Genomic DNA, 16807 nt, shown 5'->3' with positions numbered 1-16807 from the left:
ATTAGACCGGAGGACATTTCTCCAAAAAGTAAGATCTGTGTCCCCATGTGCACTTGCAAAATGTAGCCTAACTTTTTTATGGCAGTTTTGGAGCAGTGGCTTCTTCCTTGCTGACAGCCTTTCAGGTTATGTTGATATAGGACTCATTTTACTGTGGATATAGATACCGGTTTCCTCCAGCATCTTCATTGGGTCCTTTGCTGTTGTTCTGGGTTTGATTTGCACTTTAAGCACCAAACTACGTTAATCTCTAGGAGACAGAATGCATCTCCTTCCTGAGCGGTATGATGGCTGCATGGTCTTATGGCGTTTATACTTGTGTACTACTGTTTGCACATACACTCACCTAAAGGATTATTAGGAACACCTGTTCAGTTTCTCATTAATGCAATTATCTAATCAACCAATCACATGGCAGTTGCTTCAATGCATTTAGGGGTGTGGTCCTGGTCAAGACAATCTCCTGAACTCCAAACTGAATGTCAGAATGGGAAAGAAAGGTGATTTAAGCAATTTTGAGCGTGGCATGGTTGTTGGTGCCAGACGGGCCGGTCTGAGTATTTCACAATCTGCTCAGTTACTGGGATTTTCACGCACAACCATTTCTAGGGTTTACAAAGAATGGTGTGAAAAGGGAAAAACATCCAGTATGCGGCAGTCCTGTGGGCGAAAATGCCTTGTTGATGCTAGAGGTCAGAGGAGAATGGGCCGACTGATTCAATCTGATAGAAGAGCAACTTTGCCTGAAATAAACACTCGTTACAACCGCGGTATGCAGCAAAGCATTTGTGAAGCCACAACACGCACAACCTTGAGGCGGATGGGCTACAACAGCAGAAGACCCCACCGGGTACCACTCATCTCCACTACAAATAGGAAAAAGAGGCTACAATTTGCAAGAGCTCACCAAAATTGGACCGTTGAAGACTGGAAAAATGTTGCCTGGTCTGAGGAGTCTCGATTTCTGTTGAGACATTCCAAATCAAATCAATCAAATCACTTTATTGTCACACTACCATGTACACAAGTGCAACAGTAGGTGAAATTCTTGTGTGCAGTTCCGAGCAACATAGCAGTCATGACAGTGACGAGACATATACCAATTACAATAAACAACATACTTACACAAAACAATTTACAAATCAGATGTACACATACTTACACAACACAATAATTATATACAATGCAGAATATAGAACAGAATATACAATACAATACAATAAGTGGGAGTATATGAAATATATATGTGTATATATATATATATAGCAGTTGTATTGAGGAGAATATGTTGACAGTCCAGTGTGAGATTATAGATTAATAAAGTGCAGTGCTAATTATTGATCCTGATAGATCAAGAGTTCAACAGTCTGATTGCTTGGGGAAAAAGCTATCATGTAGTCGGCTGGTGCGGGTCCTGATGCTGCGATACCGCCTGCCTGATGGTAGCAGTGAGAACAGCCCATGACTTGGGTGACTGGAGTCTCTGATGATCCTCCGAGCTTTTTTCACACACCGCCTGGTGTATATGTCCTGGAGGGAGGGAAGCTCACCTCCGATGATGTTCCTGGCAGTTCGCACCACCCTTTGCAGGGCTTTGCAGTTGTACGCGGTGCTATTGCCGTACCAGGCGGTGATGCAGCCAGTCAGGATGCTCTCTACAGTGCTGGTGTAGAACCGTGTGAGGATGTGGTGGTTCATTCCAAACTTCCTCAGCCGTCTCAGGAAGAAGAGGCGCTGGTGAGCCTTCTTCACAACGGCCTCAGTGTGGACGGACCATGTGAGTTCCTCAGTAATGTGGACACCGAGGAACTTGAAGCTGCTGACTCTCTCCACCGGTGCTCCATTGATGGTGATGGGGCTGTGTTCTCCGTCTTTCTTCCTGAAGTCCACAACAAGCTCCTTGGTTTTACTGACGTTGAGGGAGAGGTTGTGCTCCTGACACCAGCGTGTCAGAGTGTGCACCTCCTCTCTGTAGGCTCTTTCATCATTGTCAGTGATCAGACCTACCACCGTCGTATCGTCAGCAAACTTAATGATGGCATTGGAGCTATGTGTTGCCACACAGTCATGTGTGTACAGGGAATACAGGAGTGGGCTGAGAACACAGCCCTGCGGGGCTCCAGTGTTGAGGGTCAGTGATGAGGAGGTGTTGCTGCCCATTCTAACCACCTGACGTCTGCCTGACAGGAAATCCAGGATCCAGCTGCACAGCGAGCTGTTTAAGCCCAGAGCCCGGAGTTTCTCATCAAGCTTGGAGGGCACTATGGTGTTGAATGCTGAGCTGTAGTCTACAAACAGCATTCTCACATATGTGTTCCTTTTTTCCAGGTGGGAGAGAGCAGTGTGTATTGTAGATGCAATGGCATCATCAGTGGAGCGGTTGTTGCGGTAGGCAAACTGCAATGGGTCCAAAGAGGGGGCAGAACAGAGCAGATGTGATCTCTGATTAACCTCTCGAAGCATTTGCTGATGATGGGGGTCAGAGCAACAGGACGCCAGTCATTTAAGCATGTGATTATAGCTTGCTTCGGTACAGGCACAATGGTTGATGTTTTGAAGCATGTGGGGACTACAGACAGGGAGAGGGACAGATTGAAAATGTCCGTAAAAACACCAGCCAGTTGATTCGCGCGACGCTCTGATGACGCGGCCCGGAATGCCGTCTGGACCCGCGGCTTTACGGATGTTCACCCGTCGGAATGATCGGGTTACATCCACAACAGAGACGGAGAGTGAATCAACCTCTGTAGCGTCAGCAGCGAGTGCTCTCTCGCGAGGGCGGTGTTACTGTCCTCAAAACGAGCATAAAATGTATTAAGTTCGTCCGGAGAGATGCAGCGGTGTTCATGGCGGAGACTTTATTCCGCTTGTAGTCCGTGATTGTGTTAATTCCCTGCCACATACTTCTAGAGTCAGTGGTGTTGAACTGGCCTTCAAGCTTGTGCCTGTACTGGCGCTTAGCTGCACTGATAGTGTTACGGAGGGCATAACTGGCTTGTTTACGCCCTCCGTGTTAGGAGAATTAAAGCGGAGGTCCGCGCAGTGAGTGCCGCTAACATCGCCAGTAACCCATGGTTTCTGGTTGGGGTATATCCGTATAGTTTTGGTCGGAACAACGCCCTCTACGCACTTCCTGATGAAACACGCTACGCTGTCAGCGTAAACCTCGATGTCGTCATCAGAGGCGGACCGAACATCTCCCAGTCCGCGTGATCAAAACAGTCTTGTAGCGCAGAGTCTGATTGGTCCGACCAGCACTGGATCGTTCTGAGGGTGGGTGCTTCCTGTTTCAGTTTCTGCCTGTAAGCGGGCAGAAGCAGAACGGAAGAATGGTCCGATTTGCCAAATGGGGGCGGGGAGGGATTTGTAGCCTTCCGGAAGGGAGAGTAACAATGATCCAAAACCCGGTCCCCTCGTGGTGTTGAACTTTATGTGTTGGTGGTATTTTGGGGCGATTGCTTTGAAGTTGGCTTTGTTAAAGTCCCCGGCAACAATGAACGCAGCCTCAGGGTGCGCGGTTTCCTGCTCACTTATACACCCATACAGTTCCCTGAGTGCCCGGTCTGTGTCGGCTTGCGGGGGGATGTACACAGCTGTGATGATAACCGCTGTGAATTCCCTCGGCAGCCAGAATGGTCGACACAGAAGCATGAGATATTCCAGATCAGGAGAGCAAAAAGACTTGATGAAATGTACGTTCCTCTGATCACACCATGATTTGTTGATCATAAAACATACACCACCACCTCTGCTTTTACCAGAGAGGTCTTTCGCTCTGTCCGTGATTTCGATGGCCGAGTCTGGAATCTCCGTAGACAGCCAGGTTTCTGCAAGGCACATAACGCAGCAGTCCCTCGTCTCTCGTTGGAAAGAGATCCGCGCTCTCAGCTCGCAGAGTTTGTTGTCCAGAGACTGAACATTTGCCAGTAGTATACTGGGTAGCGGGGTCGATTTGCACGACGCCTTACTCTGATGAGAACGCCGGCTCGCTTTTCCTCTTTTCCTTCTGCGCTTCAGCGGCCGAGCAGCACAGACAAAGGGCTCCGCCGGCGTGTTTGTAAACAGCGGGTCGGCATTAAGGAATTTGAAGTCCGGTTTTCGATGTGTGATTGTAGAACTAATGTCCAAAAGCGTTTGTCTGTCGTAAACAATAAGGCAGACAACATCCAAGACAAAAAAACAAAGAACTGTAAACAAAACAAACAATAAACCGCAGTGTTGTAACGGAGCTCGCAACGCAGCAGCCATACTCGGCGCCATCTTGAGTCCTATTGATTGAGATGGTAGAGTCAGAATTTGGCGTAAACAGAATGAGAATATGGATCCATCATGCCTTGTTACCACTGTGCAGGCTGGTGGTGGTGGTGTAATGGTGTGGGGGATGTTTTCTTGGCACACTTTAGGCCCCTTAGTGCCAATTGGGCATCGTTTAAATGCCACGGCCTGCCTGAGCATTGTTTCTGACCATGTCCATCCCTTTATGTGCATCCCACAAATCTCCATCAACTGCAAGATGCTATCCTATCAATATGGGCCAACATTTCTAAAGAATGCTTTCAGCACCTTGTTGAATCAATACCACGTAGAATTAAGGCAGTTCTGAAGGCGAAAGGGGGTCAAACACAGTATTAGTATGGTGTTCCTAATAATCCTTTAGGTGAGTGTATAAACTTGGTACCTTCGGGCATTTGAATATTGCTCCCAAGGATGAACCAGACTTGTGGAGCTCCACAATTTTTTTGTCTTGGCTGATTTCTTTTTATTTTCCCATGATGTCAAGCAAAGAGGCACTGAGTTTGAAGGGAGGCCTTAAAATATGTCCACAGGTACACCTCCAATTCAGTACACCTCCTATCAGAAGCTAATTGTCTAAAGGTTTAACATCATTATCTGGAATTTTCCAAGCTGCTTAAAGGCACAATTCATTTAGTGCATGTAAACTTTTGACCCACAAGAATTGTAGATATAGTCATTTAAAAGTGAAACAATCTATCTGTAAACAATTATTGGAATAATTTATTGTGTGATGTACAAAGTACATGTCCTAAATGACTTGCCAAAACTATAGTTTACTAATATTAAATCTGTGGAGTGGTTACAATTTGTTTTAATGACTTCAACTGTAGATAAACCAATAGATATTCAAATAAGCCATCAGATGGATGGATGGATAGGTAGATGCAATTAGTTTTATCTGTTTCAGCATTATATCTTGTCTGTTTATGTGTGTAGCGCCCCCTCATGAGCTCACAGAAGAGGAGAAGTTACAGATCCTGCACTCTGAAGACTTTATGGAATTTTTCGACCACAGCACACGCATCATGGAGCGTGCTCTTTCTGAACACGTGGACGTTTTCTTTGACTACAGCGGCCGTGACATGCAAGAGAAGGAGGGGTAATGCTCTGCTCTACTCACCAAGAATATCACAAAGACACTCAGCTGGGCAACTCTTACACTGGCTCATATGCATTGCCTAACATCAGATGATTTGTGTGTGTGTGTGTGTGTGTGTGTGTGTGTGTGTGTGTGTGTGTGTGTGTGTGTGTGTGTGTGTGTGTGTGTGTGTGTGTGTGTGTGTGTGTGTGTGTGTGTGTGTGTGTGTGTGTGTGTGTGTGTGTGTGTTCAGTGAGATGCAGGCTGGAGCCAAACTGTCTCTAAACAGGAAGTTTGTTGATGAGCGCTGGTCCAAACAGCGAGTGGTCACCTGTCTGGATTGGTCCCCACAGGTGTGTTACTGTCTCTTCTAGACTTCACATTTAAAAACTACACCTATGAATTTGTGATTACAGTATAATCATTAATGACAAAATGAAATGCATGGCAATGTGTATGTGGCATTATCAATACTTTTGTATTGCGAGATATAGATATAGATATAGATATATATATATATATATATAGGCTGAAAGTGATACCCAAATTCCATTACAACATCAAATTGAGCACTTATGTAATGTCTGACATGGTGAAATATAGCGTCAAATGAAACCAGATTGATGAGCCGTCCCTGAATATCACATTTGCCTACAAGCACAACTTAATGCTGGAGTCATCTGGTAAACATATTTTCAATGCTGTAAAATGTAACTTTTTGTTTTTCGGTCTACTTTTTGAATATAATGTCTTTTGACTTTAAACAGAAGCCCATGTGTGATATTTTGGAGTCGCTGTTACTTCAGTAGTTCTGTATAAATAGATCTACAGCATAATTCATCTCAATGAATGTTGTGTCTCGTCGTTGCCTCAACACACACAAATGTGTGCGATCATTTCAGCCCGTGATTGAGATCTCTCAATGTTCAGTTTCTAAGTAGTTAAATTTCATTCAAATTACCCTTTAAAGAAAGTTACTTGCAGGGGTTTTTTGTGTGTCAAAAATGGTCTTCGGTGGTGGTTAACGCACACCGTGTGATGCAGTTTTTTTTATTCATATGTAAACCATTTTACTGATTTGGGACTGTGCACCTATAGTGGAAATGTTTGTTTACTACTCCATAACAGATATTGCTCTCCTTTCTTTAGACGCTACGTCCACATTAATCCAGATAAATTTGAAAAGGTTTTCATTTTCAAAACGCGCTCCATCTACACTGCTGTTTTTTAAAAGTTGCTCATCCACACTGAAACGTATGAAAACGCTTAAGTCCCCTTACTACGCATGCAGACAATCACTGTTCCTTGCTGTTATCACGGTGTTCTACTGCCAGACACCAATTTCGAGTAACATTCCTATCGCTTTTGAAGAAATGCAAAGAAACGTTTATCTTTGACAACGCTATCAAAGTCTATGTCAGGCACAACAACGTCGCTACAACATGGGCTACTCTCATCTTGATTGTTTTTTGTTGAATGAAGCACATGACTGTGTCACATGGCAACAAATACATGATTGTTTTCCAATGTCTCCATTTTCCCTGTCCACACTACTTCGCTGTCAAAATTGGCACGTCAGAGTGAATGGAAGGCCAAAATGTAGAGAAAAATATGCAAACAACAACTTTAAATATATAGTTGTATTTTTTCAATAGTTTTTCATATATGCAATTCACGGTCTTTCATGGGATTGTACTAGTTCATTCCCTCATGAAAGACATTAGGTACACAGTCTTGTACTATCTTCGTCTTTTTGTTAAATTTTTAAATACTTTTTTGCTTCAAATCAAAGTTTGTAATGATGTGATTCACCTTGGCGCTGGTTGGTTTAGTTCAGGGCTTACAACTCTTTTGTGAATACTTTCCTTCAATCTCTATGAAAAAAACAAAAACTTCTGGAACCAAAATGGCTAAAAAGGTGGATGGGCCCTTTTGCACTTGAATAGGGGGACAGCATCAAACATTAATGCATAAATGTACACCAAATACCACTAATTAAGGTGAAAAAACATTTGACCAATATCACACAAGCGATTTGGCCACCAGTATTCTTAGCCATATTAATATTTAGTGCAACACCAGGATTGCGAGTGTGATCATTTTTGGGTTGAACGGTTTTATAAACGAGATGTTAATATTGTTAATGTTAATATTGAGTAACTCACACATTAGACTCAATATGGCTAGTGATTTTATTTCTGGCAATGAAAGTTGTTCCAAACGAAGCTTAAAGGAATATTCCAGGTTCAATACAAGTTAAGCTCAATCGACAGCATAATGTTGATTACCACAAAAAATTATTTCAACTTGACGTTTTCTAAACAAAAAACTAAAATCTGGGTTACAGTGAGGCACTTACAATGAAAGGGTATGGGGTGAATTTTTGAATGTTAAAATATTCACTGTTTCAAAAGTATAGACACAAGAAAGAAACAAAATGCGTGTTTACATGATTTTAGTGTGAAAAAATCTTTTACTAACCTTTTCTGTGTAAAGTTATAGCCAATTTACAACTTTGTTGCCATGACGATGTAATGTCAACTACCCCTAAAATGACTGTAACAACGATTTAAACAACTTTACAGCTCAAATTATACTTGAGCTTTAACAGAAGAATTAATGTAGTTGCTTTTATGAAATTACAAGCTTCACATTTCTGCTTTTTAAACCCTCCAAAAATTGTCTCCATTTACTTCCATTGTAAGTACCTCACTGGAACCTTGAGGTTCCTTGAGGGACGAGACAAAATTCATTTTTGTGGTAATCAACATTATGTCACAGATCATGTCGATTGAGTCAGAGACTATTTAGCAGAGACGGGACACTTCTATTTAAATGAATGGGAGAAATTGGAATGCTCAACAAAGAAGCTCCTTGCACCCAACGGACAACAGATGTAGACAGGGGCGAAAATTTCATCAAAATGTTGGGGGGGGATAATAAACATAACAATTCTCAAGAGCAATTTTTGAAGGGGTTTTTTGTTGTTGCCCCATTTGCATTTGCATTATTTTATTTCTTAAACAATTATTTTAAGAATATATCATTTTATATATTATTTACAATACACATATTTTAATTATATTTTAGGGGGGGACAACCCTCAGACCCCCGCGATTTCCTCCTATGGATGTAGATAGGAAGTCCCGCCTTACATGTCAATGACCGTTTAGATACAGAAATCACCTGTCAATCAATTGTAAAATGCACATGTCCGTTAGCTAAGCCGGGAAAATGTTGTGTGTGTGTGTGTGTGTGTGTGTGTGTGTGTGTGTGTGTGTGTGTGTGTGTGTGTGTGTGTATACATATACACACACACACAACCAGTCAAAAGTTTTGAAACACTTGATTGAAATGTTTCTCATGATCTTAAAAATCTGAATATGTATGCTTAAATGTTTGAAATTTGTTTTGTAGACAAAAATTATTGTGCCACCATATTCATTAATTTCATTATAAAACTAAAATGTAATTAAATTAAGTGGCCAACATAGATGGGAACTCCTGTAATACTGTTTAAAAAGCATCTCAGGGTGATTCCTCAAGAAGTTGCTTGAGAAAATATCAAGAGTTCATGTCTGCAAATTCTAGGCAAAGGGTGGCTACTTTGAAGATGCTCAAATATAACACAGTTTTGATTTATTTTGGATTTTGTTTCGTCACAACATAATTCCAATAATTCCATTTGTTATTCCAATTTGAATTTACTATTATTCAAAAATGTGAACAAAAAATATAATAAAGAACAAGTTTCAAAACTTTTGACCGTGTGGTGTGTGTGTGTGTGTGTGTGTGTGTGTGTGTGTGTGTGTGTGTGTGTGTGTGTGTGTCCCGATACCACATTTTCCACTTCCGATTCGGATATCGGAAATCTCAGTATTGGCCGATCCCCATCCGATACCAGTATTATTTTTTTGCATAATCCGTTTTTAATTTGGTGTACTCTTTAATATGTAAAGAAACACAAACCTTTAACTACACATTATTTCAATATAAATGTAAAGTTTATTAAGAAACACTTTATTATTAACTAGTATACTGGATAATGTAGCAGAAAAATTAACAGTAATTCCAGTTAAAGTCATCAGCAGAAAAGAAGCCGTTTATTTATTTATATCAACTTGTATCTGGACTTTAAAGGATCAAGATCTCTTTTTTTTTTTTTTCAATTTAGTAGTAAGATATCGGCTCACTTTTCATTCACACAGTCACTTTTTGGAACCCATTCAACTTAAATATTATTATAATTTGTAAACAAATGATAATTATTATCGTAATATATAGTAATATATCTCAATTGTGCACGTTTCGTCACTGCTGTCACAGCACTCCCGGAGTTCTGATTACACGCACCTGCATATCATTAGTGGCTAATCAAAGACTGCATAAATACCCCGCTTTCACACACACACACACACACACACACACACACACACACACACACACACACACACACACACACACACACACACACACACACACACACACACACACACACACACACACACACACACACACACACACACACACACACACACACACACACACACACACACACACACTGTTCTCATCGATAGTATTTCTGAGACTCCACAACTTTCTACTATGTCAAACATACCTGTGTCTTCATTATTGCCTGCAAGTGTCATAAAATGTTTGTGAATTATCTCTTTCATCATGTCTATACACTGTGTGGATATTACTTACCTTCTGTTTGCCACTCTGCTCAACTGGATTTACTCACAATGTTTGCAGCACTGTTTCAATCCTCTGCTCAATAAATCCTGCTACTGAGATCACTCGTGAGTCTCTTCGTGACAGCTTTAACTTTTAAACCCTCACGCTTTTTATTCACAGTTTAATTCGCTTCTTATTTAAATTCTGGTAAAGTCCATATTATTAGTGAACCGAACTACCGAGCATCTACATATGATGTGTTGTTCGTTTGTAGCATTTTATATATTTACTTATTAAACACAGTCTATTGCCATTCACAGAGCTATCGCACGTCTTCAAGTAGCTTTGAATAAAATGCACGAGTCATATGAACTACTTCAATGGTGTTTTAACAGTTATTTTTTATTTTTTAGCTTAACAGAAACGAACATTACTAACACATAGTATCGGATTTGGGTCGCGAAGCCGATACCAATCCAGGTATCTGGACATATATAACCGTATATTGTACAGTATATAGGCTGTTATATTTAAGATATTTTGACATTTTATGAAAAGGCATAATTTGTTAAGGTCAAATGTAGCAACCTTAAGAAACTTCTTGATACTTATGACTGAGCAATTCATGATATTTGTAAATATTTTTTCTTGAAAAATATGTTTGAAAATGTTTGGAGATGAATGATTAAGTTCTGTAAACTGATTTGTATTGAAGGTGCAAGGAAAGTATTTTAAAACCTTTTGCTTTATGGTTACACCACTTGACATTTGTAAACTCATTATATACACTGGCAGCCAAAAGTTTGGAATAATGTACAGATTATGCTGTTTCGGAAGGAAATTGGTACTTTAATTCACCAAAGTGGCATTCAACTGATCGCAAAGTATAGTCAGAACATTACTGATGTAGAAAACAGCACCATCACTATTTGAAAAACGTAATTTTTGATCGAATCTAGACAGACCCCATTTATCCTTGAGTAATCATGCTAAATTGATCATTTGATACGAGAAAATCACTTGCCATTATATCAAACACAGTTGAAAGATATTTGGTTTGTTAAATGAAGCTTTACATTGTCTTTGTGTTTGTTTTTGAGTTGCCATTGTATGCAATAGACTGGCATGTCTTAAGGTCAATATTAGGTCAAAATTAGCACAAAAAAAAACTGCTTTCTCTAGAAACTCATCAGTCAATCCTTGTTTTGAGGAGTGAAGGCCATAAAATACTTGAAATTGCCAAAAAACTGAAGATTTCATACAAAGGTGTACACTACTACAGTCTTCAAAGACAGAACAACTGACTCTAACAAGGACAGAAAGAGATGTGGAAGACCAGATGTACAACTAAACAAGAGGATAAGTACATCAGAGTCTCTAGTTTGAGAAATAGATGCCTCACATGTCCTCAGCTGACAGCTTCATTGAATTCTACATGCTCAACACCAGTTTCATGTACAACAGTAAAGAGAAGGCTCAGGGGTGCAGGCATTATGGGAAGAATTGCAAAGAAAAAGACACTTTTGAAACAGAAAAACTAAAAGAAAAGAAACACAGACATTGGACAACAGATAATTGGAAAAGAGTGTTTTGGATCTTAATCCCATTGAGCTTTTGTGGGATCAGCTAGACAGTAAGATGCAGGAGAATTGCCCGACAAGACAGCCACATCTATGGCAAGTGCTACAGGAAGTGTGGGGTGAAATGTCACCTGAGTATCTGGACAAACTGACAGCTAGAATGTCAAGGATCTGCAAAGCTGTCATTGCTGCATGTGAAGGATTTTTTGATGAGAAATCCTTGAAGTAGTTCAAATTATTAGTAATTTTTTACATTATTAATGTTCTGACTATACATTGTGATCAGCTGAATGCCACTTTGGTGAATAAAAGAACCAATTTCTTTCCATAAATTTCCAAACTTTTGGCTACCAGTGTAAGTATACAGGTATATATACTGTGCTACATATTTTTACATATATAAAATGTTTAAAAAACATTTTAGAAATCAACATGAACACAAAGACTACATTTCTACAAACTTGACTCATGTTGTAAAGTAGATTTGTTTTATAAAGATAAAAAAAAAAATCAATTTTGAACATCCTTATTTGTCAATGATCCATAATCTAATTTACGTAACTGAAAAAACATAGTGATAAAGAACCGTTTTCCACTAAATATTTATTTTGCTGCAAATCAATGAATTGGAAGGAACCGTCCAAACAAACTGATTTTGTGGAATGTATTTGACTGTATTTGAGAGGCTGTGCATATTTGCCCCTAAATGTCACGTTAAGTAACCAAACACAGTTTGATTAGTTTTTACATGTCGGTCAGGTGCTCATTGGAACAGACTTTAAAGGGAGTCAAACGATTTTACATGCTCTGTTTTACAATGTGTCCTTGCTGTCCTCCCCTATAAACAAGTGTGTTCACAGTATCCTGAGCTGCTGGTCGCCTCTTATAACAACAATGAGGAAGCTCTGCATGAGCCTGATGGAGTGGCTTTGGTCTGGAACATGAAGTACAAGAAGACCACACCGGAGTATGTCTTCCACTGTCAGGTACACACTCACACACACACACACACACACACACACCTGCCTTCAATCAGCTGCTCACTTCCACTCCTCCACACATACACACATACACACCTCCTAAAACACCATTCTCACATGTGGCCTGTAGCCAGATTCCTTTCCATCCTCTCTCTCTCTCTCTCTCTCTCTCTCTCTCTCTCTCTGCTTTCAATTTCCTGCACACTGTGATTTCACCCTTGTTGCATTAACACACAGACACACACTAGATGTTCTGATTCTTGCACACACACAAGTCCAAATGTATTTTAGCTGTTTTAGTGGTGTGTCCAAGCTAAGTTATCAGCATCAGGTAATACTGTACATCAACACAGATTGTGAAAAAGGGATGCAACGCTGCAAATCACAGCCAATCAGAAACAACTAATGTTTAATATTTTAAACAATACGACAAGAATGGACCAGTAAGATTTCACTGTGGGGGAGAGAACCCGTTGTGTTCCAGCATTATTTACAAATTCCTGTCAGGTGAAGCAGTAGCAAACACATGTGCTGCCCTCAGGATACACAGCTCCCACACATACAGATACAGAAAACTCCACATTTATCTGCACGTACACACAGAAGTGTGAATTCATTTATTTTTCCATCATATGGACTGTGTTTGTGAAGTGTGTTGGTGCTGGTAAACTGCCCTAGTGGTCTTCAGAGTTTAAATAGTAACAGATCAAATAATCCTGGAAAAAAAGGGCCTGCGGCACATAAAATAAAAATATTTCACTATACAGAAATAAATGTAAGAACTCTATTATTATTATTATTATTATTATTGGGTGCTTTACTTGTATTGGGTTTGAAGCCTATTGAAGTCTGAAGCTATGGCACTTTCAGTTTAAAGTAAAATAATATATCCTTGTGAACCCCTTCACACAGTTACCAATATATGTACAGTGCTGGGAAAAAGTTTTTGATTTCTTCTATTTTTGTGTTTTTATACTAAATTGTTTTATATCTTCAAGTGAGATTTAACATAAAACAATGGCAACCTGAGTAAACACAAAAAAGTAATCCAACACCTATATCACAGTGTGAAAATCTAACTGCCCCCTTAAACTTAATAGCTGGTTGTGCCACGTTTAGCTGCAAAAGCTGCAATCAAACACTTCTGATAACTGGAGATCAGTCTTTCACAACACTGTGGTGGCACTTTTATTTGCAGAACTGCTTTTGTTCAGCCACATTGGAGGGTTTTTGAGCATGAACTGCCCGATTAATGTCCTTTCACAGTATCTCAATCGTGTTCAAGTCAGGACTTTGACTAGGCTAATCCAGAGCCATATAGAGAGAGAGAGTTGCGACAACGGAAGTTCTAAATGCTTGATCGTCACGTGATTCACGTAGACTTCAGATAGTTCCAGGAAATGCTTTTGCAGTCATTCCAAACTGTTAGAGTAGAGTGACAGAACTGCGATTTCTGGTAATTAGTAGTCAATAAATGCATTTATTTTATATATTTATGTAACACACCAACATATGTATGTAGCATGAGTATGTTGTTACAGCGATGTTGTTTTTTTTAAAGATCAAATCAGCTAATATTTGAGGATTAGTGTTCGCTTACCGTTATTTGCCTCAACTTATTTCAGGCTAGGGTTTCTGTTGCCTTTTTATGTTGCCTCATGTTCATTGTTTTCACTAATCTCATGGTAACTAATGTCATATTTATGACTTTTCAGATAGTACAGAGACAGGCTGGTGACCAGTGATTTCCAGCTCGCACCGCACAATGGGTCAATGAACTATTAACTATTAGCAGCAGTTACGTAAATGTAAAATTTAGTGAAATGAAGCTTATTGTTTACAATTCTTACAATTCTATATATAGTAATATAATTATTTATGTATTATAAATATTATATATCTAATGTATAATTCTTACAATACTTATTCATATACACAATATATTCAGCTTTAAAACAACTTAAGCATACTCGTATATAAACTGCCGTTCAAAAGTAGTGAGGCTGAAAATTCAGCTTGGCATCACAGGAGTAAATTACATTTTAAAATACAATACTTTATCCAGCTCCAATCCTTGCCTAATCTGTTAGTTATCCGATAACATCCCTTATCTCTTAATTTAATGAGTAATACTCAACTATAAGGTTTTAATTTCCAAGTTATTTTTATTTAGATGTACTGATGATATACAGAATAAGATAATAGTATTCTTTAAACGTCTCACCTTTTAAAAGTGCGTCGCAAACGGTTTGTTCTGATGCATCTCTACGGCGCGGCATGTGTTTGCCGCTACTTCCGGGAACTATTGAGAGGCTCCACGAGCCGCCATTGCTGTAAAAAAAAACGTTCCATTGGAATCAATGGAGTTGTCGCAACTCTCTCTCTATATGGCTCTGGGCTAATCCAAAACTTTAATTTAGCATCTTTTAATCCATTCAGAAGTGGACTTGATCCTATGCTTTGGATCATTGTCTTGCTGCAGAATCCAGTTGCGTTTGAGCTTCAACTCATGAATTGATAACCGGATGTTCTCCTTTTGGATTTTCTGGTAGATTACCAGAAAATCCAAATTTATTGCAAGCGCCTTGGCCCTGAAGCAGCAAAGCATCCCCAAACCATCACACTACCACCAACATGCTTAACCGTAGGTATGAGGTTCTTTTTGTGGAAATCTGTGTTTGATTTACGCCAGATGTAACGGGACCCCTGTCTTCCAAACAGTTCCACTTTCGACAGAACATTCGCCCAAAAGGTTTGAGGATCATCATGTATTTTGGCAAAATTCAGATGAGCCTTAATGTTTTTCTAGGTTAGTAGTGTTTTTCACCACACCACTCTTCCATGGATGCCATTTTGGCCAGTGTCTTTCTGACAGCCATGAACAGTGACCTTCATTGATGCGAGAGTGGCCTGCTTTTCCTTGGATGTTGTCCTTGGCTTTTTTGTGACTTCCTGGATGAGTCGTCGCTGTGCCCTTGGAGGAATTTTGGAAGGTTGGACATTTCTGGGAAGGTTCACTACTGTGCAAGTTTTCTCCAGTTGGAGATAATGAATCTCACTGTGGTTCTTTGGAGTCCCAGAGCCTTTGAAATAGCTTTGTAACCCTTCCCAGACTGATGTACTTCAATCACCTTTTTCCTCATCATTTCTGGGATTTCTTTTGAACTTGGCATAGTGTGCTACTGAGAGAGACCTTTAGCTAACTTAATTCTGCTGAAAAAGTTCTATTTAGTTCTATGTTGATTTGATTGAACAGGGCTGACAGTAATCAGGTCTCGGTGTGTCTAGTCCAGCTGAACCCCAATATGAATGCAGTTTCATAGATTTGGGGATTTAGTGACTAAAGGGGCAAATATTTGCATCTAAATACTAGTATCCCCTAATAAACATTAAAAAATAAATTGTAGAGCAAATAGTTCGAATGAAATATCCTCCTATGGGGACGGCAGGACTAAGTTGTGAAATGTTAAATACTACCAAACTATAGAAAGGCAGATTTTTTTTAGATTGTTGGTTATTCATGTCTTTGAGACGTTACAGACATTACAGCTGATTTTGGAACAATGTGTATTAGGAAAAGCACAAATTAAAAAACTATACAAATAAAAATTATTTGACCTGATTTGACTTTTATGTTACAATGTTTTTTGTTACTTAATCTCAATGTTCTCTCTTTGTACTGTCAACAAAACAAGTGACAGCCAGTACTAAAGCATTTTAACAATCAGAAATGAGCATAATTAATTCTGATTCAAAGTAATGGCCAGCATCGTCCAATCACTGCCAACCCTATTAAAATAAAATGAATATATTGTACATTCAGAATGTACGTACTGATTATCATTGTCCCATATCTGCCAAACATGTTGAGCAGTCCAAACATCATCTGCAGCATGAAACTGATCTTTTGCTCAGATTTTAGTAGGGAATGTACTTTGCTGTATAGAGAGCTATAGAATGCTCCCTTGCTCTGTATTTAGTGACTGACTTAAGTTTGCTGTCTGTCTGTACTGGTCTCAGAACAGTGTGAAACAGACTTTTTCATCCTAACTCCATATAAAGCCTCTGAAAGCAACACTTTTTTTGAAAGCAGATTTTAGATTAATGCACATTTATTTGATCCTTTATTAAAGTTCAAAATAAAAAACTGACACTTCTCTGTGCGGTCAGAGCCTCTTATATGAGATCGTTTATTG

The 16807-nt window shown here is 39.5% G+C and overlaps 1 protein-coding gene across 3 annotated transcripts in view; it reads left to right on the top strand.

Moving 5' to 3' along the window:
• LOC127658978 (dynein, cytoplasmic 1, intermediate chain 2a) overlaps positions 1 to 16807 on the top strand; it is a 64960-nt gene that overhangs the window by 33209 nt on the left and 14944 nt on the right. For all 3 annotated transcript variants that reach the window (XM_052148569.1, XM_052148567.1, XM_052148568.1), the window contains 3 exons: positions 5233 to 5395; positions 5628 to 5727; positions 12492 to 12617. In XM_052148569.1, coding sequence (XP_052004529.1) covers positions 5233 to 5395; positions 5628 to 5727; positions 12492 to 12617 — 389 coding nt within the window. The remainder of the gene's footprint in view (positions 1 to 5232; positions 5396 to 5627; positions 5728 to 12491; positions 12618 to 16807) is intronic.

This window comes from Xyrauchen texanus, chromosome 18 (assembly GCF_025860055.1).
Source record: "Xyrauchen texanus isolate HMW12.3.18 chromosome 18, RBS_HiC_50CHRs, whole genome shotgun sequence".
Taxonomy (NCBI): Eukaryota; Metazoa; Chordata; class Actinopteri; order Cypriniformes; family Catostomidae; genus Xyrauchen; species Xyrauchen texanus.
This window is presented reverse-complemented; position numbering and strand designations above follow the sequence as displayed.